Raw genomic sequence first — 25979 nt, 5'->3', positions numbered from 1 at the left:
GTGCAAGCTCATGGAATAAACTTATAATAATAATAATAACTTTAGGGGTGACTGAGAAAGAGATTTTGCTTTTCAGTATCAACAGCTTTTCTTTACAGCTGTGGCAAAGGACTCAAGGGTTGCGAGGGTCTTATGGTAACGGATCAGTTAAGCCAGCACTAATTGAATAATGATGTCAACTTATAGCATGACGATATAAAGGAAAAACCATTCCAGAATTGACAAGACCTGTATTCAGTGGAACGTGTAAATAAGTCAGAGTGCGTACATACGTGTTAAATGACATGCCGTTGCAGTCTTCATTAGGTGCTCGGGATTCATTTTGTAGGCAAACATAGTCAGAAGCAATGTCACTTTGTCCAATGTCATTATCATCAGTTTCCATCTTCTGCTCTTCAACCCTGCTATGAATGGTATTTTGTTGTGTGCTTTGGGCATAAAATATGGGCTTTGCTTGAATACTGTTTATTTTCCTGGGAAAAGTGCAATAAAAAAGAACTACAGTCAGAACACTGCATAAAATAATAAACTGCTTAAATCATTATTAAGCTGTGTATTGCCTAAAAGGTAGAGCACTGCACCAGTCAGTTATTAGGCTTATACATTGTAGAGAAACTCCTCACCAATACCAATATGACCAACATGAATTGCATGTTTAATTTTGTATTGTAGACAATATGAATTCATCCGTAAAAACCTGCCTGTAACAATACACTCAAAAGGGAAATATAACATCTGTGTTTCATTTATATATTTCTGGGTGTCACCTCGGTTTCGTGATGTGTAATTAGTGTAGTGGCAGTGACTCTGCTTTTGCTAGCCTCCCATCAGGTCCAACTTTTAAAGCTTTATCTGGCCAGAGAAGCATGTTTGAATTTTATTGGGTGGGACAGTGGCCACAATTCACTAAGCTTTATCAAACATTTTATCAAACGTTTGATAATTTACCTCATGAGCAAAATCTAATTTTGAATTCACTAAGGCCCGGTTCACATTAGCGGTGGCTATCCGGAATCGCCGTGCCGGAGCCGCACCGCATGCGGAACGGACGAAACGGACGCACGGCATAGCAATGTAAGTCTATGCCACCGTTCACATGCGTCCGTTTCGTCCGGACCGGAGCCGGACCGGATCCGGACTCCGGCGTCCGTTCCAACATGCGCTATTTTTTGGTCCGGCTCCTCCGGCAGCCGTATCCGGGGCGGAGCCGGACTGCACTATCCGGCCAATACAAATCAATGAGAACCGGATAGCGCACAACACACTGGCTAAAAATCCGGATGTTCTACCCCACTTCCTATGAGGATTGTTGCGGCGATATTGGATCGGGGACACATGGGCAAGCATTTTGGAGTGGAGCAGCACGAGCTGGAGATGTTTGCAGCATGTTGGAGGTGGAGGTGAGTGCTAAACAGCGGAGGGCCTGATTCCACAGGTCCCCCTTCTGCTGACCTCCCAGACCCCAACATTTTTTTTGTTTTTTACGTAACTTTTGCCAAACGGATCCGGATCGCATCCTGATGAACACCTGATGCAACCTGACCGGATCCGGATCGGATCCGGATCAGAACCGTACGGTTCCGATCCGGATCCGGTCCGGATCCGGTCAGGTCATCCGGTCCGTTTGGCAGACAACCGCAAGTGTGAACGGGGCCTAAGGTGTTATAGATTTATCGAATGTAGCAATAAAAAAAACCTACAACTAGGTATGCAGATGTATGCTGTTAGAGGATTGCAGAGGTGACAGGGGAACACTGATAAATACTTTATCACATGACCAAGAGAAAAGATGTGCTGGGTGCACAGTTTCTTCTCCTTGCACGCCCCATAGTTTGATTAGTTGAGACATACTGTATGTAGAACCAACTTCGCATCGTTCAAGTTCTTGGTCATTTAGTAGTGCAAGGGTCACATGCAGAAGCACCTGGAACAATCTTCTGAAGTGTGCTCCCTTTGGCACGTTCTTCCTATGTAAAAAATAGTGAATATTGGAGCTTAAGTATGCGGGTTGTTTCAAATCAGAATACAGTAGTTGAGTACTGAACTGATCTGGACCATTTCAATGAATTGCACCCAAACCCATATCATGCAAACCACATGATATTTGACCAAAGCAGAACTTCCCTCTGCAGCCTACTGCCACTTCTCATTATCATTTATTTTAAACTTCCCTCTTCACTTTTGGAATACAAGGGCTGTTTGACAAGTAGAGAGCCAAACAAATACGTAATGTAAATATTAGTAAAAACTCTGTAAATGTATCAAATCTAAAGCCTTAAATTTGTCCCCAAAATATAGGTGTATATACAGGTATATCTATTATATATATTTTTTTAACTAAATTTAAAAATGGTATGTTGGTGATTATTTTCTGAGGGAAAAAATTGAGCACAGAACGGTCATCAAATTCCTTCACTTAAAGGACCTAAACACTGCGTCTATGTCAAAAGATGCAATGCAATAAGTGGTACTGGTAAAGGATGATTCTCTATCTCCTTCCACTGTCAAAAGATGTTGTCAATGTCACACATGGTAGAAAAAAGCCTTTGTGGTGAAGAAAGATCTGGAGCAACCACAGTTGTCACAACCCAGGAAATGATTGACAGAATTCATCATATTGTCCTCCAAGACAGAAGACTGGCCGCCAGAAGTAATGTTAAGAGTGGGGGATTTCAAATAAAAGAGTTTACCCCACTCTTACTGAAGAACTTAGAATGAGGAGACTTTCTTCAAAATGGATTCCGATAATTCTGAATCCTGACCAAAAGGAAAAATGGGTGAGATGTTTCAAAGTCTTTCTCAAGCATTTCAACAAAAATTAGAAAAATTTATAACAATGGATGAGACTTGGATCCAGAGACAAAAGAGTAGTTTTTACAATAAAACCACAAGGGTTCACCTACCCCAAAGAAGTCAAGGATCACAAAGTCCTCAATAAAGGTCATGGTCTCTGTCTTCTGCGATATTCATGTTGTAGTGATGATTGACTGTCTTGAAAATTGTCAAACAATCACAAGGACTTATTATTCCACATGAATGAGAAAGTTAAAGGGGAAATTAAAGGTAAAAAGATGGGGAAAGCTAACAAAAGGCATTTTGTTTCATCAGGACAATGCACGAGTACACAAGTCAGCTGTTGCAATGGCAACAATTCAAGAATGCTTTGAATTGTTAGAACACCCACCTTTTTTGCCAGATATGGCCCCATCAGACAATTACTTATTTGGAATTTCAAAGAAATACCTAAAAGAGAATTAATTTGACTCTGATCATCAAAGTTGAGGAATTCCTTGAGGACCAAGATGTTGAGTCATATAAAAAGGTATGAAGGTCTTAAAAGAAAAATCTAAAGGGTGTATTCTGCTTCATTGAGATTATATTCACAAAATGTATAGAAAATACAGTTCTTAGATTTGGTATTTATGGTTGAAGCTCATAACTTGTCAAACAGCCCTTGTATGTGAATTTAGGCAGTAGCATAGCTAAGGAGCTTGGGGCCTCAGTGCGAGTTTTACATGGGGGCCCAAGCACTCTATTGATGTGGAGCCCAAAAACCTACAAAGGACAGCTACAGTGTTTGAGAGGTGTAATCAGAGTAAGAAAACCATTTGTTAAGGATTACCACTATTCAAAGCATATATACAGTACATGTGTTCATTGCCAGCATAACAATTAAAAGCTAATAAGATAGATGAAGTAGGCCACCTAGAGGGCCTCTTTGGTCCAGGGGCCCCAGTCCGGTTGCAACTTCACCACCCCCTATTGCTATATCACTGCATTCAGGTATTGTTTGCTGTATTTATTTAATTTCAAATAAAACAGGATAATACTTTGCAAAAACATCTAAGAGGTGTGTGGCCGCCTTAAACTGTATTGAAATCGAAGAGTCTTTGTATAGTACCTTTCTGACTGATTATTGAAGAATCTATTTGTTTGATTTTCTGGTAGGCATGAGTTCCACAGAGCCTTGCCTTTTGGATTCCAAATGCCAAGAAAACATGCGGGCCACTGTGGGGCTGGGGAGCACTAGGGGTTTAACTTACCCTTGTTGCCACCTATAGCCGATGTGATTCACATTACTCCAATATTGCCTCCTTCCCAGTTTGAAGGAGGAAGCTTAAGAGAGACAAACGCAATGGAACACTAGGTGAAGCGCATTGGCTATAGTCATCGTCAAGGGTAAGTTAAACCACCCCCCCCAACCCAACTCCCCGCCATGGCCTAGGTGTTTTACTCAGATTTTGGATTATTACATTCTTGGACAGATGAAAAGAATATGTTTTTCCCTTTCAGTATATACAGGGTGAATTTTATATTCTCGCAATATTATTTAAATATTCTTGTGTTTTCCACATAAAAGTAAATGTTATAGCATACATTATATTGTGATACTGCTTCTTGTCATCATATCATGTGAAGATGATTTTACACTGCATTCCACCCCTGCGGCCTTGATGAGGCATCTTGGAGCAGCAAGCGGTAAAGTTAGTTTTAGTTGATCACACTGTCTCCTAGGGGGATCCTTTGAATATGGCATTACTGCTACGGTTATTATATTTGACAGCTCTGCATTTCATGGTACATGTGGTGTATGGTCCTAATTATTACAAAAATTGTTTACAAGCTTTAGATTTTGAAAAAGTAAAAAATCATGGTAAAGGAGAAAAAAAAATAAAGTAGAAGATTGAATCATACTATATCACATCAAATATTTCCTGTAGAGTATTGTTATGTGTTAGACATCAGTAAAGGTCTAGTTCACCCTCCCGCATTTTTTTTGTTATTTAACTGCTTGCTTACCGATTCACTCCTATTGGTGTGAACGCAGCAGCAGCAGCAGCGCCAGGACCACTCCATGCCAATTGACGTGAAGTGCTAGGGGCGGAGATTGCAGGGGATCACGTGAGCCAATGTGCGCACATCCCCGCTTGAATGACGGAGCTCCGCTCCATCATCGGTCTCCCAGTGGCAATCGCCGTTAGGAGAATGTTAGACGGCAAAACTTCCATCTATTTACATAGTACAGCACTGCAATCTTCAACAGCGCTGTACTGGGGATAACCGTGTGACACGGCTGTCCCCCTGGGAGACACAGGAGTGATCGGCTGTCATAGACTGATGCCTACGACAGCCGATCATGGTGATTGGCTGGCGGGGGGAGGGAGGACAGGCCTATAACAAAAATTAGAAAAAAATAGTGCCATTTATTTAAAAAATAATACAATGAATATTTATAAAAAAAAAATAAACATCCTGGGAGCGATCATAGCCCACCAACAGAAAGCTCTGTTGGTGGGTAGTAAAGGGGGGAGGATCACTTGTGTGCTGAGTTGTGCGGCCTTGCAGGGAGGCCTTAAAGCTGCAGTGGCCTTAATTGTAAAAAATAGCCTGGTCACTAGGGAGGTTTAACACTGTGGTCCTTAAGAGGTTAAGTGTACCCGAGGCAAAATGTGACATGATGAGATAAACATGTATTTGTACAGTACAAAACATATTACTACTTGACAGAGGCGCTATATGTGCTACCTGAGAGCTACTGTTTTGTCCCCTGTTTTATTGCCTGATGAAGCGGGCTTGGTCCTGTGAAACGCATTGCATCTATTGGGGTACTAATAAAGTGTTTATTTATGTCAGACAAGTAGTCTAGTCTGCTTTCGGAGGTAAGTCCACCACTGCCTCCCCAGCATATTTTAAAACTTTTAATTGTTGTTTTTATTCTGCTGGCGCCTCTGTTCATCAAAGTCATTATAGTGTCCACCCTTGGTGGAAGGGGGACCCACCCCTACCTTTCTTCTATCTACAGAGAGCGACTTCTTAACCCTGAGTGAGGACAGGTCTAATCTCCTCACCTGCATTCACAGTGGTTGCCTCAGCGGTAACCCTTGTTTGTGAGTATAACCTTCTCACATTACATTATCCACTATTGTCCTGAGCATACTACACCATATTGGGCTCTCGGTGTCTTTTTCATATTACTAACCAGGCAGTTTTACTTGCTTTATTTTGCTGCCTGAAAGAGTTCATTTCTAGACATGGAAGTGACAGCTTCTGTCTTGTTGGTACCTTGTCGGAGTAAAACATCACTGGTAAGCTAATCACAGCCATAAAAGTTTTCTTGGAAGAATACAACTTCTGAGGACGGGGAGAGGGAGGAAAAGGTCAATAGTTCATGTTTTTTTTCACTCTGGGACACTTAATAGACTGCTACTGATTAGAGACAGTAAAACATTCAATCTACTTTGTGAATGTTTAAATATAATAGAAAACCATGGGACACTTAAAAAAGTAATTTTTAGGAGTAGGTGGATAAATATAATTGCTTATCTCATCAGTTTATTTTCACCTCGGGTTCACTTTCAAGGTGAGAAGGGGACTATGCCATTACTTGCACAATTTGATATTTGATGCAGCTTTTCCAGAGAAAAGGAAAAGTCACTTACATAACCCACAGTGTACAAAATATAGATCTGCCTGCAGAATGGTAACTGCATGCACAGCGCCATGGAGATGACCCTGCTGGCTGTCATGGCCGCACTGGCCGGACTTCAAAGTTTCTATTAGCAGACTGCGTTTTCAGTCCCTTGTGTATGATGGGAGATGTGGTGTCCCTGTTCCTGCTGCATGCTGGGAGATGAGCATGCCCGGCCCCTTAGTGCATGCTGGGAGGGTCTTTAGTGTCTCTATATCTCCTGGCATGCACTAGTGCACCACACATGCTCATTTCCCAGGATGCCAGGAACAACACATCTCCAGGCATACACCAGAGACTGGGAATGTGCTTGCCAGCGGCAACTTTGAAGTGGGGCTGTGGCAGCTGCAAGATGGCCTTAGTGGAAACAGGGGCTACAGAGCTATGGAGTAGGCAAGTTAATTAACAAGCCCCCCCCCCCACACACGCACATGCATACACACACACACACACAACGCCACTATCATTTCAAATATTTTTATAGACATGTTGCTCGTATCAATTTAAAGGAAAAAGGACTGGCTGGTAACTCCTTCAGCTACTTCCTGACTAACTCTTGTGCGTGATGATGGATTATGGAGAGGGAGTTTGGATAGCTCATTGACTCATTGACAGGCAGTTTCTGACATTAGCAAAGAAAGTCAGCACTGGAAGCCAGGCAGGCAATATAAATATTATGCGTTACACATTATGATATATGTCACAAAATATGGATTGAAAAAACTCTAAACATGAGCCTGAAAGAGAACCAGCGACGAAGCACCCTCATGTATTGCTACATTTATCATTGGGAACATGACAGTAAACACCTACCCTGCTTTTAGTTTCATTCTTATCTGCTTAATTATTCTGTTATCAGCTGTGATAAGAATCCCCGACTGAGCCTTCAGTCTAGGTTTGACCTGGAAACATTATAGCTGAGTCACTCTTCTGTGGAGTCTTTTCAAGCCAAAGCCTGCCCCCTCCTGGCTCAGCTTTGCTGCTTTGCATACTGAGAGCTCTGATGACATGGGAGGGGCTGCTTCTGCTGAGAGAGAAGCTCTGAAACAGACAAGTGTGGCTGCAATATGATCTGTGTGCACTCTGCATAGATAATGATGACTGCAGTTTCATTCTTATGAGAGACACTTCCTACAGGCAGCTGCACATCATACCAAAATGAAAGCACATAGATGAAAGGCTGCAGCAGCCTTTCTCATATAGCCTAGACAGCACATCCAGAACAACTCATAACCCGGAAGCAGAAGGGATATGAGCTGGAGGCCATATTGGATTTCTCCTGGAGCAATAATTGATAAAAAAACAATAAAAAAAGGCACACCAGAGTGGCGAAATTATCAGGTAGAGCATGTATTCTTTACAAGCTATCGACTGATATGTTTATTTTGTGTGAAACGTTCATCTCTAGTTCCCTTTAAAGCAGAAAGTATTGAATTATGTATACTATTTATTGGCTGACTTTAAAATATTTAGGGAGTAGTCTAATACAGTAATATATTCAGACTCCCACCCTACATACTGGATTTAAGTTTAAAAGCACTAATTATATACATCTGGACAAAGATTTTTTTGGCTAATATAGATCAATGTCATTATAGCATACTTAAAGTGACATGTCGAGATGAGATAAACGCAGGCACATATAGTACTAGTCCTACTAAGAAAGCATCAGCAAATATTACAAAATCTACAGTTGTTAAAGGGAATGTCCAAGCAAAATAAAAAAATGAGTTTCACTTACCTGGGGCTTCTACCAGCCCCATGCAGCCATCCCATGCGCTCGTAGTCACTCACTGCTGCTCCAGTCCCCCGCTGGCAGCTTGCCGACCTCGGAGGTCGGCGGGCCGCATTGCGTACATTTTTACGCATTGCCGCTAGTGCAGGAACATTAACACATACATTTTTACGCATTACTGGTTCAATGCGTAAAAATGTATGCATTGAACCAGTAACGCGTAAAAATGTATGTGTTAATGTTCCTGCACTAGCAGGAATGCGTAAAAATGTACGCAATGTGGCCTGCCGACCTCCGAGGTTGGCAAGCTGCCAGCGAGGGACTGGAGCAGCAGTGAGTGACTACGAGGGCACAGGATGGCTGCCTGGGGCTGGTAGAAGCCCCATGTAAGTGAAACTCATTTTTTTATTTTGCTTGAACCTTCCCTTTAAATATGCAAATTAGCTTTTCAGTTTTCCTGAAAAGTAAATAGAACACAGTTTTATCTGATTGAGAAAACCCTGCTGATAAAGTTTTACTATTACCCCAAGAGTTCAAAAGATCATAACTTCTGTTTGTTTGGCAGCTCAGCAAAGCAGATTTTACAATAGACTTCACAAAATAGATGACATCATGGGGAAAGAGAATTATGCAGATACACCACAGCATCATCTCAAGAGCTTACTAAGGAAGTTAAGGCTCTGTCACAAATGGCTCTATCAAATGGACAATGACCCCACACATACATCCAATCTATTGACAAAATGATTTAAGAACAACAAAGTTAACATTTTGGAGTGTCCATTTCATAGCCCTGACCCTAATGCAATTGAAAATTTCAGGACAAAATTGAAAAGCCATGGGCAAGCAAGGAGGCCTATGAACCTGTCCTAACCTGTTTTGTGTGGAGGAATTGTCCAGAATTCTAGCAACCAATTGTAAGCAACTTGTGCAAACCTAACTAAAATGTTTAGCTCAAGTTAAACAGTGTACTGGCAATGCTACTAAATAACAGACTTTATGCAAACTTGTCAGCCACTGGGATTGTGGTCTAGCCAACAAAAGTCAAATAAACAGTCTGTGAACAATGTTGGAAAAAATGTACCTAGGTTCCGCACAATTTAGAGGTTTTAAATGAGATGCTATATTTATTGTTTGTTAACATAAAATCTGTGGAGGAGTTATAATGTGAGTTTTAAAGAATATCTCTTAAGTGTAGGTAAAGATTCCAACTGTATATAAGGCTCTTTCCCGGCTAGAGGTATAGGAAGTGGCCCGAAGGCACACCTGAATTTTTATGTAATTATCATGGAATCTAATTTAACAGTTTGGCCCCTTCATATCAAATACAGATAAATGGTATCATCCGGATTCAAAACTTCTTACAAATATTTGAGGGAGGGAGTTTACAAGGTTTTGGTCCCCATGAAGCCAGAGTAACCTGGACACAAAATGATCTTTCCTAGTCAGTAAGGTCAGAGCCGGGCCAAGGCAGAGGCTGGGAAGGCTGGGGCCTCTGAGCGCAGCTCCGTGAGGGCGCATTCCTCTGCACTATCCCCACTTACCTCAGTCCTGTGTGATCCCCCTGGCCGCCCGCCTGCTGCATTCATCAGCGCTATTTTGCCTACAATCGCTGGAGTCCCCTAGTGTTGCCAGCATCCTCCAAATCAGAGCTCCTGTCTGCCCTGTGCTGTGACTCAAACAGCCGCGCTGTCATCAGAGAGATGACAGGCACGGCTGTGGCATTGTGTTGCTAGGCAACAGCAGGAAGCCGGGTTCTGCTCCAACGGAAGTGGCTTCCTGCAGCGATGCCTCTGATCCCTGAGGCAGCTTAGGCGGAACCGGTAGGATCACTGAACCCCACGGCCCTATACACTCACATTTTGCTGGTAAGCTCTGCACTTGACGATATTCTTTTGATGGACTAATTTTTTATCTTATACCTTGCGCCTTTAATACTCTGGTCTATACACTGTATGGGTGGCAATACTTGTTCAATATGCTTCTCAAGGTTGTGGTTCTTTCTGCTTTTTGCACTATAGCTCATTTCTAAATATTGGTGTGCCGCTGTCCCCCAGGGGGGGGCTCTCTTATTCTCATGCACTTACACTTTAATCCCTTTTTAGACAGCACTCTTTGCACAGCACTTTATCTTTCATTTTAACATTGTTTACAGGGTTTCAGATTGATGAATTTATGTACTAGCACTTTTTTTGCATATTTGCACAGTTTGCTTGGACTAGCACATATCTATTGTCCACCTATTGTCTTTCTATTGTTAACATGAATTGTACAGGTTCATGATCAGCAGCATTTTTGATCCAGTGTCCCACTATTAGAACGTCATTATTTAGCTACAGCTGCTGGGAGACATATGCCTAGCTAGTGTTATTGTTATTATCAGCATTATATATTTATCATGTGGATTACTAGGGGCCTGGGGGATCATAGTGTTTTTGATTGTTTTTAATCATGTGTTGTTAATAAAAAATCTTTTTTTGAGATACTGCTGTAGTTGTGGATATTTGATCATTGGAATATCATATAGAGGGACTTTTCTCTGTTTTTGTTGACATATGTATTTTGGGTCGTTGACTCTAGTCCCTCATTAATATTTATTCCCTATTAAGGTTATTTTGAAAATAAAGAAACACCTGAAAATCCACCCTGAGGACAGGGGCTGGTCCAAAACCTGTCGGTTCTACTACTTGCATATGCCTACTGGACGTTGCATATGCCTACTACCGTACCACCATGGCAAGTCTTTGACACTCTGAGTGTAGAAGATTTTGGAATTCTCATTCAAAGTCTCCGCCCCACTACCTGCGACCTGGATCCTGGCCCAACTGGATCCTTAATGCAGTGCCCAGCGCTGTTCAGGCCAGCACTTCACAAAATCACTCAGTGCTCCTTGCAAAGTGGACTTTTCCCAGAAGAACTAAAGAAAGCAATCATAAAACCCCTCCTGAAGAAACCATCACTAGATCCTGATTCTGTAACCAACTACAGACCTGTGGCGAACTTACCATTCCTATCAAAAGTTATCGAGAAAGCAGTCGCCAACCAGCTAGAAGCCAGGCTTACAGATAACAACATCTTTGATACTTTTCAGTCAGGATTCAGGAAAAGGCACAGCACTGAAACAGCATTAGTCCGAATGATCTACTTACTGCAAGGGACAAGGGTGATTGCTCAATTCTGATTCTTCTTGACTTGTCAGCAGCATTTGATACTGTGGATCATGAAATACTAATCCAGCGACTGAAGAATTACTGTGGCCTAAGGGGTACTGTTCTTAGCTGGTTTCAGACCTTCCTATCTGGCAGGACACAGCAAGTATGTCTGGGCACACACTACTCTAATCCAGTGCCACTTGCCTATGGAGTTCCACAGGGTTCTGTACTATCACCATTACTCTTTGCAGTCTACATGCTCCCACTGGGCAAAATAATCCAGAACTATGGTTTAGGATACCATTGTTATGCAGATGACACACAACTGTATCTGTCCTTTAAGCCTGGAACCCAAGACCCATCAGCATCCATAAATGCGTGTCTAGTGGATTTACAAAATTGGATGAACACCAGCTGGCTGAGGCTGAACTCTGACAAAACAGAGGTGTTGGTGGTAGGTGGTCCACACATGATGGATAAAGTTCAAAACGCTCACCACCTCAAACTAGCAATTGGGGGAGATACTGTACAGTATAAAGACTCTGTGCGAAACCTTGGGGTGATCCTGGATGGAAATCTAAAACTCAGACAGCAGGTATCAGCTGTTGTCAAGTCTTCCTTCTTCCATCTAATAAATATAGCGAAAATCAAACACTTTATCCCAGCTGAAGACCTACCTGCCCTGGTTCACGCATTTGTATCCTCCCGCCTAGACTACTCCAACGCCCCGTTAATCGGATCTACAGATAAGGTTTTGCGCCCCTTACAGATAGTACAGAATGCTGCAGCCAGACTCCTAGCCAATGCCCCCCGCAGCTCACACATCACCCCAGTACTGCAAACTCTTCACTGGTTGCCAGTAAAATGGAGAATCAATTTTAAGATCTGCCTGCTGACATTCAATGCTCTACACCACATGGGACCCAAATACATAGCAGATCTATTGGAACTTTATGCCCCTCCACGCACCCTCCGCTCTGCCAACAAGATGAAGCTGGTTATTCCCAGGATACACTTAACATTTGGTGCTCGGGCCTTTTCCTATGCAGCCCCTACTCTATGGAACTCACTTCCACAATCAGTACGAGAGGCTCCTTCTCTGGACAGCTTTAAAAAAAGGCTAAAAACTCACCTCTTTTCCCTAGCCTTTGAGACTGCATAATGCAGGGTCACAGCGCTTTGAGTCCCCAGGGAGAAAAGCGCTATATAAATATTATTGTTATTGTTATTGTTGTTACTTATTCTAAGTGACAGCAACATAGGAGAAAAGTAATTTATGGTTCATTCTACTCTGGAAGAAATGTACGTCTTACCTGTATATGTTTGCATACATTTTGTGGTCCGTTAACTATGAATGCTTCCTGGAGCTCTGTCCATTACCCTTTTACCTCTTGGTGGGGAATGGCTTTAGCAAGAAGGAGGCCATTATTGTTTGACCAGCAGGCCCATTCATTGAAACACTAGGCATCACCAGTATTGTAGACAAATATTCCAAAAACACTTTTATAATTAATCACATCTTTATAGCACATTTCTAAAACCTTTAGAATAAGCAAGAGTGACTGACCACTTTCCTTTTTAATTTTATAAATGATGAAAGGCCTACAATTGATATATTTTAACTCCTTTATTCCTGTAATGAAAACAAACTGATGCAAAATTTGTCATCCAATAAAAGGTCAAAAGAGGAATAAAAGACTTCTAAAACTAGCCAAGAACTCTTGCCTTGCAGCACTGGGTCCCCGGTTTCAATCCCAGCCAGAGCACAATCTGCACCAAAATTGTATGCTCTCCCTGTGTCTACGTGGGTATCCTCCGGGCACTCTGGTTTCCTCTCACATCCCACAAACATCCAGATAAGTTAATTGGCTTCCCCTAATTTGGCCTAAGGGCTGGTTCAGACGGACGCTTGGAGGCGTCGCGTTCGTTGGCGTCGCGGCGGCAATGCGTTCAGGCTTTCAGCAGCGTTCGCATTGCGTTCGGATGCGGTCGCGTTTTTTCTTCCCCTAGGGGGACATTACCCGTCGCGGTTAACCGCCCCTGGAAGCAACATGTAGCTTCCAGGGGCTCCTTGAACGCCAGTGAAAATCAGGACCCGAACGCCGCGTTCGTGCAAACGCGCGTAAAAGCTTGGTACAAACGCTCCCATTCACTTGAATGGGAGCGTTTAACGCCAAGCCCTGAACGCTGGCAGTAAACGCTCTGCAAGCGTCCGTTTGAACCAGCCCTAAGACTATTATACATACATACACATATGACTATGGTAGGGATTAGATTGTAAGCCCCTCTGAGGGACAGTTAAGTTAATATACTCTGTACAGTGCTGTGGAAGATGTCGGCACTATATAAATACTAAATAATAATGAGCAAAAAAGCAAACATTCTACACAGCTAATATCCCCTAGATTCCATGCAGCTGTCTATTTTCCCCACACATTGTAGACTTTGCATACCAACAAATATCAATTCAGATTATTCTTATGAGCCATGAATTGAATCATAAGAAATACATTGTTTGGAAAAGGAGGAAAAAGCAAGTCGGCACAACAGATATCAGCAGCTTATCAACAGAGGGGGGTTGGAAACAGCAGGCAGGATACACACTCCAATCACTCTGGTGCAGTAGCGTGGTCTGATGGTAGCTGTCAATGCTGTATAGTATAGAGAAGAGGAGAATCGGCACTGCTAAACTTAGCTTTTATTCCAGTGTGAGGCATACATAAAGTCAATTACAAATAGTAAAAGATTGTGACATACCAGTGAAGCTGGAGTGGTGCAGTATGGGTTGGTGCTGGGAACAGGTTGCGACCATACTGCACCACTCCAGCTACACTGGTATGTCACAGCCTTTTACTATTTGCAATTGACTTTATGTATGCCTCACTCTGGAATAAAAGTTTAGCAGTGCAGATTCTCTTCTTCTCTACACTATACATCACAAGAAATACATTTTGAATAAGGACGATACCATTTATTGGCTACCTTAGAAGAATAAGAGTGAGGGAACATCCTTCTTTAAACTCTGGCTAAGTCTTCAAAAATGTCTCTTTACAAAACCCATGAAATTCTCCATATGGATTTCTCTTATCTTACTTAATTAAACATATAAGGAACAGATATAGGCTGATTCCTGACATTGTAAATGATTTAACATTATCTAGAAAAAATGCCTTTCACAATATGGGGTCTTCTAGGGTTGCATTTACGTTCTCCTTAATTTAAAAAAGAATAATGTTCACCTTCTATTTCTCAGATGATTACTTTCCTTATCTTTTTTCAGACTTTTCATCACAAAACATAGAAAACCTCAAATATGTTTAAACACCCAACCACAAGCATTGGACAGCAAGCTGGATGAAGTTCTGGCATTGTATAGGCTTCAACATAGCAGTCAGTAATACATCTTGGCAGACTTTTCATTTATCTTTATGGTAGAACAATTGCATTTATATCAAGAGCACCAAGCATGTGCTGCTATGCTGTTTTTATTTAATTTAAGATCCCATAGATGGAAATGAATCTGCTTCTGAGTGCTATCAATAGCTGTCAGTAAAATAAGAAAAAATCTGAATGCCAATTTTCAAAAACAAATGTGAAAATGGGTTTGCACACAGTTGTCTTGAAGGAGCATTCAACACATCATTACTACAAGTTTACTAGAGAGAACAAACTAATATTAACATGCAGGAAAGGAAGGCTGTAGTCATTAAAGAGTAACTGTCAGGCTGCAAAAGCTAATTTAAACCTCCATTCTCCTGTGTTAAACAGTTTAGAAGCAACCCAAAAAGGCAATACTGAAGTTAAAAATCTCTCTTACTTTTGATGTGTACTGACAGCAAGGCTCTGTATTCCCAAGCTCTTAAAAGGACGAGAGGCCACATAACATACAGCAAAGCATTCTGGGGCCCTCCTCTCGGCTGCTAGTGAGAAGTTACAGGGTCAAGTTACAACAGCATGTAACTCAGTCCAGCGCTCAGCACTAATAAATCTCTGGGCAGAGTACACTGCAGGAGTCCGCTATTGTTCCTAGCCACATGGCTAATTAATATTCACTGCACAGTAGTGTTATTCAGTACGAGCTTTTCTGTGAGTGGAATCATCAGGAAGCAGGCAGGACAAGATGACACATTTGGCTTCATAGGAGACAGACAAACATGGAACCTGCCATGAGCTGTCAGGAGCATCAATCTCTGCATATACTATATAAAAATTCTGTGAAATCCAAACGTGGACAGTGAAATGCATATGTAATGTAAGTACAGCCAATATTTAGCTACTGATATATGTGTTTATTTTCTCTGAGACCTTATACCTAACAGCTCCTCTTTAAGAAGACCTATGCAAGGTAGGTCTTTTTCATCACCAGTTTTCTCCATCTCCAGTTGCCAGCTACAAAACAGGATAATTTGCAAACTGGCAAGAAACGATGACAGCAAAAGTGATGCTTCCATTTAGTGTTTGCTCTACATGCATGCACTCACATTCAGTCCAGAAGTTTGCAGATCGAGCTCAGCTATCCAACTTGCTATGATGGGCACAAGAACTAGATAGCATTACAAGAACATAGATCACAACACCACTGGACTTCCTACTGTCAGAGAGGATACCCATTGAAAGATAGGATAGAGAGATAGATACCAGAAACTGTCTTTCTGTGCTCTTGCCCAAGATAATCACAAGCAGCATAGGAGGCTAAAACAAGAATGATGACAGCAGGTTTATGCAAAGAACAACATAAGAACACCTGTCACAACCCCACTGGAGGACAGCTATGTGTGGACATACAGTACACCTGAACATAGAAAACTTAAGAATATGAATTAAAGTTTCCTTTTTAATGCCCTACTTTACACCCATCCACTCATAAGAATATACAGAATACAGAAATACATTTTCAATTGAATTTGCCTTTTTTTCTTTTGGCGTTACCATAAATTAGAACCTTTACAGACAGATCAGAACACAGTACTTGACTAGCTTGTCAAGAACTATCAATCTAATTTTGTTTTTATATTTCTAAGTTTATTATTTCTCACGCTTTAATTTTGCATTCATAGTGCACCACATGCTTTTCATTAATTTCTCCAGTAAACAACTTTGTATGCAAACTCTGCAATGTTTTTTCAGTCAAAACCTTATTACAATTTTATGGCAAGGTTAGTCAGTTCCAAAAACCGCCATGGAAGCACATTGATAATTTACACCTGCAGAATACTGACTGAGGTTATGTGAGTTAATGTCTGAATTTGAGTCATATGGTAATGTCAACCAGTTACACCCAGGATATATATGGGGGCTCAAACTAGATGCTATTTCACTAGAAGCAAATGCTTGAAGGGTAGTGGCATGGGGTGCTGAACGCTGGAGTACAATACAATTATCTAGGAGGATCTGTGTGATTGATTTGTTAGGTGAAACTCCTGCACTCAAGACATGTGTGACCCACAGACTTCACATCGCTAAACGTTCGTACACAAACTAGGTAAACCTCAGCCAAAATGACCACTAAGTCTCTAACAGAAATCTACTTTCTGTTCAGCAGCCACCGACCCACCCTGCAACTGAAGGACTGTCTCACACTGCTAAATGTAGATTTTCATCATAAGTCCACCATCAGGAGGAAACGTAACAGCAATGGTGTGCATGGCAGGGGAGCAAGGAGAAAGCCCCTGCTTACACCCAAAAATATTACTGGCTGTCTACAGTTTGATGAAAATCATGTGGATAAACCACAGGGAAACTGGAAGAATGTTTTGAGAACAGATGAAGCCAAAATATAATTTTTAGCTTGGCGTAAAATTTGGAGAAAGAAAAATACTGTATTTCAGCATAAGACTCTTATCTCATCTGAGAAACATGCTGGTGAGAGATGTTCTGGTTTGAGTCTGTTTTGCTACCTCTAGGTTAAAGCGGTATAAAACCCTGACATAATATTCAATAATATTTAATAAAAACATGTTTTTCTACTTTTTAAATGCCATACGGTTATCATATTTGCTTTTGTGCATAAGTATTATTATTTATTTAGAAATTATACGTTCCCAAAGTACACTTTTTTCCTCTGAGAGCTGACTTTGCATTTTATTTATAACTGCTTTATTCATGTTCTAACGTAAGCAGAAATGCTTTCTAATTATCTGACGTTGTTCAGCAGAGCCTGCAGTGTCAGAGAAGTGTTTATTTACATTCCTCACTTGATACAATTAAACACAAGATAACATTATCTGCACTTTGCTGCGTCCAGCTTTGCTGGCAGGGAACTTCTAAGTCCTGTGTGTAACCCTTTGAATGCTGTTCTAGTAAAAAAAATGCTGGTTGTATATAATATACTGTAAATAATTTATTAGAGCAAAGAAGAAATGCTGGGTTTCATTCCACTTTAAAGAGAACCCGAGGTGTGTTTAAAGAATGTTATCTGCATACAGAGGCTGGATCTGCCTATACAGCCCAGCCTCTGTTGCTATCCCAAACCCCCCTAAGGTCCCCCTGCACTCTGCAGTCCCCCATAAATCACAGCCGTGCTGTGAGGCTGTGTTTACATCTGTAGTGTCAGTCTCGGCTGCTCCCCCGACTCCTGCAGAGCTCCGGTCCCTGCCCCCATCCCTTCCCTCCAATCAGCAAGGAGGGAAGGGATGCAGGCGGGGACCGGAGTTCTGCAGGAGGCGGGGAGAGCAGCAGACTGACACTATAGAGATAAACACAGCCAGCTCTGACAAGCTGTTTGTCAGCAGCATGGCTGTGATTTATGAGGGATTGCAGAGTGCAGGGGGACCTTAGGGGGGTTTGGGATAGCAATAGAGGCTGGGCTGTATAGGCAGATCCAGCCTCTGTATGCAGATAACATTCTTCAAACCCACCTCGGGTTCTCTGCCAGCTTGTAATAATAGATGCTACAAAAAAACTATAGTAGACAATCATAAAGGGAAATGCCAAAATGTCTGTCTGTGATTCGAATCTCAGGAAACATTGAGTCATGCAGCAAAACAATGATCATGAACAAACAAGCCTTCTACCTTCTAAGTATGGTTACAGAATAATACATTGATTGTCCTTGAATGGGCAAGTAAAAGTCTTAACTGAATTGAACTAAAATGCTAAAGACCTAAAGTGAGCAACATCCAAGAACTGAAGCTGTCCTGTATGGTGGAATGAGTTCCCATTATTCCTTCACAAAGAGGTCACACCAAATACCAAGACCATGATTCACTTAGGGCCCTTTTACACTTAATGCGTTGGTATGCGTTAGTATGTGTTGCTATGCATTGCGTTTTCTTTTCTCCATAGCAGTGTGTTGTGAAAAAGCTTTCAATTAAAACACATATAGTGGGAACTGAGCCACAGGAAAACAAGGGCATTACTTTGAAAATCAGTTGTCCTTCCAGTCATAACTGAGAGCAACTGATTAAGGACTCGTTTTCATTTGTGCGTGATATGCGTCTTGTGAGAAGCGATGCCGGCACAGCTGCTCATCTCTCGCAGACGAATCCCTCTAGCTGCGCTATGTGACTATGGGATTCGGACAGTCACGCACAGAATTATGCTGCAGGGCCTCAGATTTTTCCTCGGCCATGAATTCAGATGCCTTACATAGACTTCTATAGGCTGCTAAAATCCATCCGAATTCGTAGGTGGGGAATCGGCCCGGAATCACAGCAATGGAAACCTAGCCTAAGTGTAAAAGGATCTTTACTCTTGCCAAATGCAAATATGTTATTGGATAATTTCAGTAAAAACTGTACATGACCAAATAGTGAATAATAAAATATTGTTTTTGTAACGATTGTGGAATTATCTCCGTGGTCAGCGCACACCCTGCGCGCCGACACCACGGAAATCCTCCACAAACGTTTGAATAAGAGAACCCAGCTAAGGTGCACCCGTAGAGAGGAATTCCAACAGGAAGATGGAGCTGTGGAGTGCAGAGAAACAGATCCTCTGCACAGCCACAGATGCCAGGAAAAGGATTGTATGTAACGGGGCAATACGGAGGAGGATAGTTTCTCTCGAGGGAGAGAGCACAGAGACAGAATGTATGTATGTATGTCTACCAATCTAGTCGCCGCCCGGCGACGGTCGACATACAACAGCGAAAACCAAAATGTGAACGCAATCGCAAAGAGTGGCGATTGCCGACAGTAAAACAAGACAGAGTAAAGGTTAAACGCAGGAGCAGAGCGAAAGGCACAGCATATCATACAATGAGAATGTCAACGAAAATAACAAACGCAATACCTAAACGCGGTCACCGCGCGTTAGGCGCAACAGCGACAAGCGCGTTTACGGCGCGGTCTCCGCACGATAAGCGCAACAGAGACAAGCACGCCACCCTGACTAACGAATGAACACAAATGAACAAATAACAGGAACGCTTGCTAAACGGCTGCCTTACCTCAGGCAACCGCAAGCGTTTGCTCCAGACAGACAGACAAATGGAAAACAGGAATAGGTCAGATAAGATCCACCGCTCTTCCGCCAGAGCGAGTGCGATCCGGGTTCAGGGACAGGACAGGAAGGATCCACTGCTCTTTCCGCCAGAGCGAGTGTGAACCAAGTACAGAAACAGAGCTAGCAGGATCCACTGCTCTTTTCCACAGGAGCAAGTGTGAACCAAGTAGAGAAACAGAGCTAGCAGGATCCACTGCTCTTTTCCACCAGAGCAAGTGTGATCCAAGTGCAGAAACAGAGCTAGCAGGATCCACTGCTCTTTTCCACCAGAGCAAGTGTGAACCAAGTAGAGAAACAGAGCTAGCAGGACCCACTGCTCTTTTCCACCAGAGTGTAACGATCGGTGCAACACAGAGAGAATCGGATTATTGGTAATCTGCAGTATCACCAAAAATACAGATATAGACCTGATTATTGATGATCTGCAGAATCACCGATAATACAGATATATCACTAACCTCTGGACACCTGAGTGATATGAGTGTTTGGTGCAACAGTAATACTTTGAGGAAAGCACCTGGAGAGCAGGTACAAAGGCAGTACGGAATACTGCACTAGAGAACCAGGACGTTCCAGTAGCCTGAGAATCTCCCGGGGGGAGGAGTCAGGCTGGGGGAAGGAAGGACCAGAGAGTGAGTGACACCAATGGGAACTATCTCTAAACTGGGGAGATAGCTCTCGAGGTCGGGCAAGTCAGGTCGGCAACACACAGTCAGATAAAGTACAAAGACAGGAGGCTGATTCGGTAATCCTTACGCACGCAGGGTTTGGCAACAGAGTATCAGATTAGCGAAATACCGAATCAGTGATCAGAAGATTGGTCAGGAAAGCAGAAGGTCATAACAGATAATATACAATGCCTAGTCTTGGGTGTGAGCTCCGTGATCATCAACACACTGGAACTAGTCTGACATATAACAGGATGGTAACACAAATCCCTAGTCTTGGGCGTGAGCTCCGTGATCGTCAACACCCTGGAACTAGTCTGACATATAACAGGATGGTAACACAAATCCCTAGTCTTGGGTGTGAGCTCCGTGATCGTCAACACCCTGGAACTAGTCTGACATATAACAGAATGGTAAATACAGACTCTGACAAAAGGTCTGAGTGCTTCCACGTAGTGATCGCAACGGCAGACAACCAGTTAATGACCAGCACCCAGTATATATAGCATAGCGCTCTCCAGCGCCTCCCCTAAGTGCTGGACCAATGGGAACTGGTACAAGCGTCAGCTGACCGGCCTGGTCAGCTGATTCCCTTCTGGCTGTCATAAAAGTTCTGCCTTTCAGCGCGCGCGCGTCCTTCTGAACCTGTGTGGACTATCAGTCCCAGCCACACCAGACATATGTTGTGTACCACCCGCCGCGCTGGACGCGGAACCAGCCGCACCGCTATCAGGGCATGCGGCGGTTTATCCGCGTTCGGCCATACTAACAGATGTAGGCCTACGCGTGCAAACCGCCGCGTTGGACGCGGAATCAGCTGCCTTGTTCTGAGCACATGCGGCGGCTTTTCCGTGTTTTCTCACAGTACCCACCCCCCGCCCCCCCCGAGGAGTGGACTCCGGACAGCTCCTACCCGGCTTCTCAGGATGTAGGGCGTAGAACTCCCTCTATAATTCATTCGCATGCATGCGGCAATCAGGTACCCATGTTCATTCCTCAATGCCATAACCCTTCCAGTGAACCAAATACTGTACCGAGTTCTGTACAATACGTGAGTCTAATATCTTTTCCACTTCATACTCAGGTTGGTCATCCACCATCACAGGGGGAGGAGGAGTGGAATCCACATGCACTGCTGGCTTAAGCAGGGATACATGGAATGATCTCACACCACGCATGCTGGCAGGAAGATCAATGGCATAAGTAACATTGTTGATTTTCCTGGTTACTGGGAAAGGGCCCACAAATCTGGGTCCTAGCTTGGGTGAAGGTTGTTTTAGAGCCAAATGACGAGTGGACACCCAGACCAAGTCTCCTGGCCGGAACTTCCACTCTATGGAACGTTTCTTGTCAGCTTGTCCTTTCTGACTCTGAAAAGCCTTCTCTAGATTCTTTTTCACAATTCCCCAAATGTTTTTAAATGACTTTTGCCAAGCCTCCAGAGCTGGAAACTGAGTAGAAGCTACTGGCAATGGGGAGAACCTGGGCAACCTTCCTGTTACCACCTGGAATGGAGAGAATCCAGAAGAAGAGCTTTTCAATTTATTGTGTGCAAATTCTGCAAACGGCAAGAACTTGACCCAATCAGTCTGTGCATCCGCAACATAACACCTTAGAAACTGTTCCAGAGATTGATTAATTCTCTCGGTCTGGCCATTGGTCTGTGGGTGGTAGCCCGATGAAAATGAAAGTTCCATGCCCAACTGATGACAGAATGCCCTCCAAAATTTAGAAACAAATTGGACTCCCCGATCTGACACTATATTTTCCGGAATGCCATGTAGCCGGAAAATATGCAGGATGAAGAGATCGGCTAACTCCTGGGCCGAGGGGAGTCCTTTCAGGGGCACGCAATGGGCCATTTTACTGAATCTGTCGACTACCACCCAAATGACCGACATGCCCTCAGACCTCGGGAGTTCACCCACAAAATCCATGGGCAAATGGGTCCATGGTTCACTCGGGGTGGGTAAAGGCTGCAATGTTCTCTCACATACTCCTTGCAGTCAGTTGCCAATGAAGGCCACCATGCACACCTAGCAACAAGGTCCTGTGTTCTGGTGGCACCAAGATGTCCAGCATTTTTGTGGGAGTGGAACATCTTCAATATCTGGAGGCGAAATGGCAACGGTACAAACATGACCCCCTCAGGCTTCCCCTCAGGGACCTCCTGCTGGAAGGGACTCAAGGTTTCAGTCCAGTTCCTCCAGGTCTCTGTGGCTGCCAACACCACTTTCTGTGGGAGAATAGTCTCTGGGTCTGAGGGCTGTGCTGTCTCTGGCTCAAAACATCTGGATAAAGCATCTGCTTTATTGTTTTTACTACCCGGGGTATACGTAATTATAAATCTGAATCTCGAGAAAAACAGTGACCACCGAGCCTGTTGGGGACTCAATCTCTTTGCCCCTTCGATGTATTCCAGATTTTTGTGATCAGTGTAAACTGTAATCATATGTTCTGCTCCTTCTAGCCAATGACGCCATTCTTCAAAGGCCAATTTAATGGCTAGGAGCTCCCTGTTGCCTATATCGTAGTTTTTCTCTGCGGGTGAAAATCTACGGGAGAAATAGGCACACGGGTGTAACCTTCCCTGCAACCCAGAACGCTGAGACAGCACAGCCCCTACCCCAACCTCTGAGGCATCTACCTCCACAATAAAGGGATAGGTGATGTCAACGTGTCTCAAAATGAGTGCAGTACAAAACAATTCCTTCAGGGTGGAGAAAGCAGCATAAGCTTCGGGGGACCAGTGGTTAGTATCTTCCCCTTTCTTAGTGAGGCTGGTGAGGGGTGCGATGACTGTGGAGTACCCCTTTATGAACCTTCTATAGTAGTTAGCGAACCCTAAGAATCTCTGGAGTCTTCAGTCCCACTCTCTGAGGCCACTCCAGAACAGCTGAGACTTTAGCAGGGTCCATAGAAAGGCCCGAGGTTGAAATTATGTACCCCAGAAAGGCGACAGATGTTACCTCAAAAATGCATTTCTCCAACTTGGCATATAACATGTTTTGTCTTAGCTTGCGCAACACAAACCTGACATGATCCCTATGCTCTGAGAGGTTGGCTGAGAAAATTAGTATATTATCCAAATATACCAGGACAACTTGGCCCAAAACCTCTCTGAACATTGTTAATGAGCTCCTGAAAGATGGCCGGGGCGTTACACAACCCGAAGGGCATCACCAGGTACTCGTAATGCCCATCGGGTGTCTTCCATTCATCGCCCTCTCTGATCCACACCAGGTTGTATGTACCCCGCAAATCCAATTTTGAGAAAACCTTAGCATTGGTGACCTGAGTAAACAAATCGTCTATCAAAGGTAATGGATAGCGATTTTTTACTGTGATTTTATTCAGGCCCCGATAATCAATGCACGGCCGAAGGCCTCCGTCTTTTTTCTTTACGAAATGGTAAATGGTAAATGGTAATACGTGATCGTCAACACCCTGGAACTAGTCTGACATATAACAGGATGGTAACACAAATCCCTAGTCTTGGGTGTGAGCTCCATGATCGTCAACACCCTGGAACTAGTCTGACATTTAACAGAATGGTAAATACAGATTCTGACAAAAGGTCTGAGTGCTTCCACGTAGTGATCGCAACGGCAGACAACCAGTTAATGACCAGCACCCTGTATATATAGCATAGCGCTCTCCAGCGCCTCCCCTAAGTGCTGGACCAATGGGAACTGGTACAAGCGTCAGCTGACCGGCCTGGTCAGCTGATTCCCTTCTGGCTGTCATAAAAGTTCTGCCTCTCAGCGCGCGCGCGTTCTTCTGAACCTGTGTGGACTATCAGTCCCAGCCACACCAGACATATGTTGTGTACCACCCGCCGCGCTGGACGTGGAACCAGCCGCACCGCTATCAGGGCATGCGGCGGTTTCTCCGCGTTCGGCCATACTAACAGAGTAACCAGTAGCAACCGCTGCTCTGGCTAGCACCCCTAAGGCAGAACACAGAAGGAAGCACTGCCACTACCACTAGGGCGAATGCAATCCAGACAGATGGCGCAGCCAGTAGCAACCGCAGCTCTGGCCTACACTCCCAGACAGACAGAACGATTCCCTGTCGACCGCCGCTGGCGACAAGGCAATCGAGACAGAGAGGGAGAACAAGACAATACAAAATAATACAACCTGACTGCACTATAAGAAATGCCTAGTGCAGTCCCCAGCAATACTCTAAGATAATCTTTAGCAAACAATAGCAAGGCTGACACTCCAGGAGTGTTTTAGCAGTAACAAACCATCATGACCAGCAAAGGACCCTGGGAGAGCAAGGTATTTATACTGTAAGCCTTCAAAGGAGGCAGGTAGGCAATTTGCATGACAAGTGTATGCAAATTCCTCAGCAGAGCAACTCTGGAACTTGCAAAGCAAAGACAGGTCTCTTATCCAGAGACCTGCAGCCCACAGACTTAAGGAATGTCAAACAGCTGTCTGCCTGTGCAGACAGCTGAGCGGATTATTACAGTTTTATTAATTGAACTAAGAGAACTGAGATAGGGTGCAGGCAGGAGGAGGGGGAGTGGAAGCCCATAGGTACTAACTACTAACATTTATAGGACAAAAAATACAATCACCCTGGGGGGGGGGGGAAACATTAAATGGCTGTGGCTACCCATATTGGCCTTTATTAAAAGTAAAATATCATGAAAAACATCAGATAAATGATTAGATAGACAAAGCAGAATACACAGAGTATTACAGAACGCCTATATTTATCTATGTAGACAAGATAAGGTGAAAAGACAGTGGGAACCTAACATTATGGGGGGTGGAGAGGGGGGTGGGGACATTGTAAAGAGTAAGGAGGTTGGTAAAACTTCAAGTAGCCCATTTCATGTAACCAAAATTGGAAAATGTGGTGGTAAAAACATAAAGTGCATGGTAACCAATGCTCGGAGCCTTGCAAATAAAATAGACGAACTAGAGTTCATTCTGAATGACAAAGGCTATGACATTGTGGGAATAACCGAGACATGGATGGATGAAAGCCATGACTGGATAGCGAATTTAGAGGGATATAATGTGTTTAGGAAGGATAGAACAGGGAAAAAAGGTGGAGGGGTTTGTCTCTTTGTTAAGAATTCTTTTACAGCTGTCCTGAACGATGAGATGGAGAAAGATTGTGAAGATGTGGAGTCCGTTTGGGTAAATATTCATGGTGGAAATAAAGGTTGCCAATTGCTTATTGGGGTATGCTACAGGCCACCACATATTCATGAAGCTGCATAACTGCAACTACTACAGCAGATTGAAAAAGCTGCAAGTAAAAAACGAGGTCATAGTTATGGGTAACTTCAACTTTCCAGACATTGACTGGAGTATTGAGGCTACCCATTCTGGTAAAAGCAGCAGATTTCTGGCAGCACTACAGGACAATTACTTGACTCAAATGGTAATGGAACCAACTAGGGGGAACGCGTTACTGGATTTGATCATTTCTAATAGACCAGATAATGTATCAAATGTGCAGGTTCAAGAACATTTGGGAAATAGTGA

General features: G+C 43.3%; 1 protein-coding gene across 2 annotated transcripts in view; it reads right to left on the bottom strand.

The window, feature by feature from the left end:
* VEPH1 (ventricular zone expressed PH domain containing 1) overlaps positions 1-25979 on the bottom strand; it is a 471495-nt gene that overhangs the window by 233442 nt on the left and 212074 nt on the right. For both annotated transcript variants that reach the window (XR_011031377.1, XM_068280844.1), the window contains exon 8: positions 273-473. Coding sequence is in view for 1 of the 2 variants with exons in the window: in XM_068280844.1 (XP_068136945.1) it covers positions 273-473 (201 nt within the window). In the remaining variant the exon portion in view is untranslated. The remainder of the gene's footprint in view (positions 1-272; positions 474-25979) is intronic.

The sequence above is a fragment of the Hyperolius riggenbachi genome, chromosome 4 (genome assembly GCF_040937935.1).
Source record: "Hyperolius riggenbachi isolate aHypRig1 chromosome 4, aHypRig1.pri, whole genome shotgun sequence".
In the NCBI taxonomy this organism is placed as follows: domain Eukaryota; kingdom Metazoa; phylum Chordata; class Amphibia; order Anura; family Hyperoliidae; genus Hyperolius; species Hyperolius riggenbachi.
This window is presented reverse-complemented; position numbering and strand designations above follow the sequence as displayed.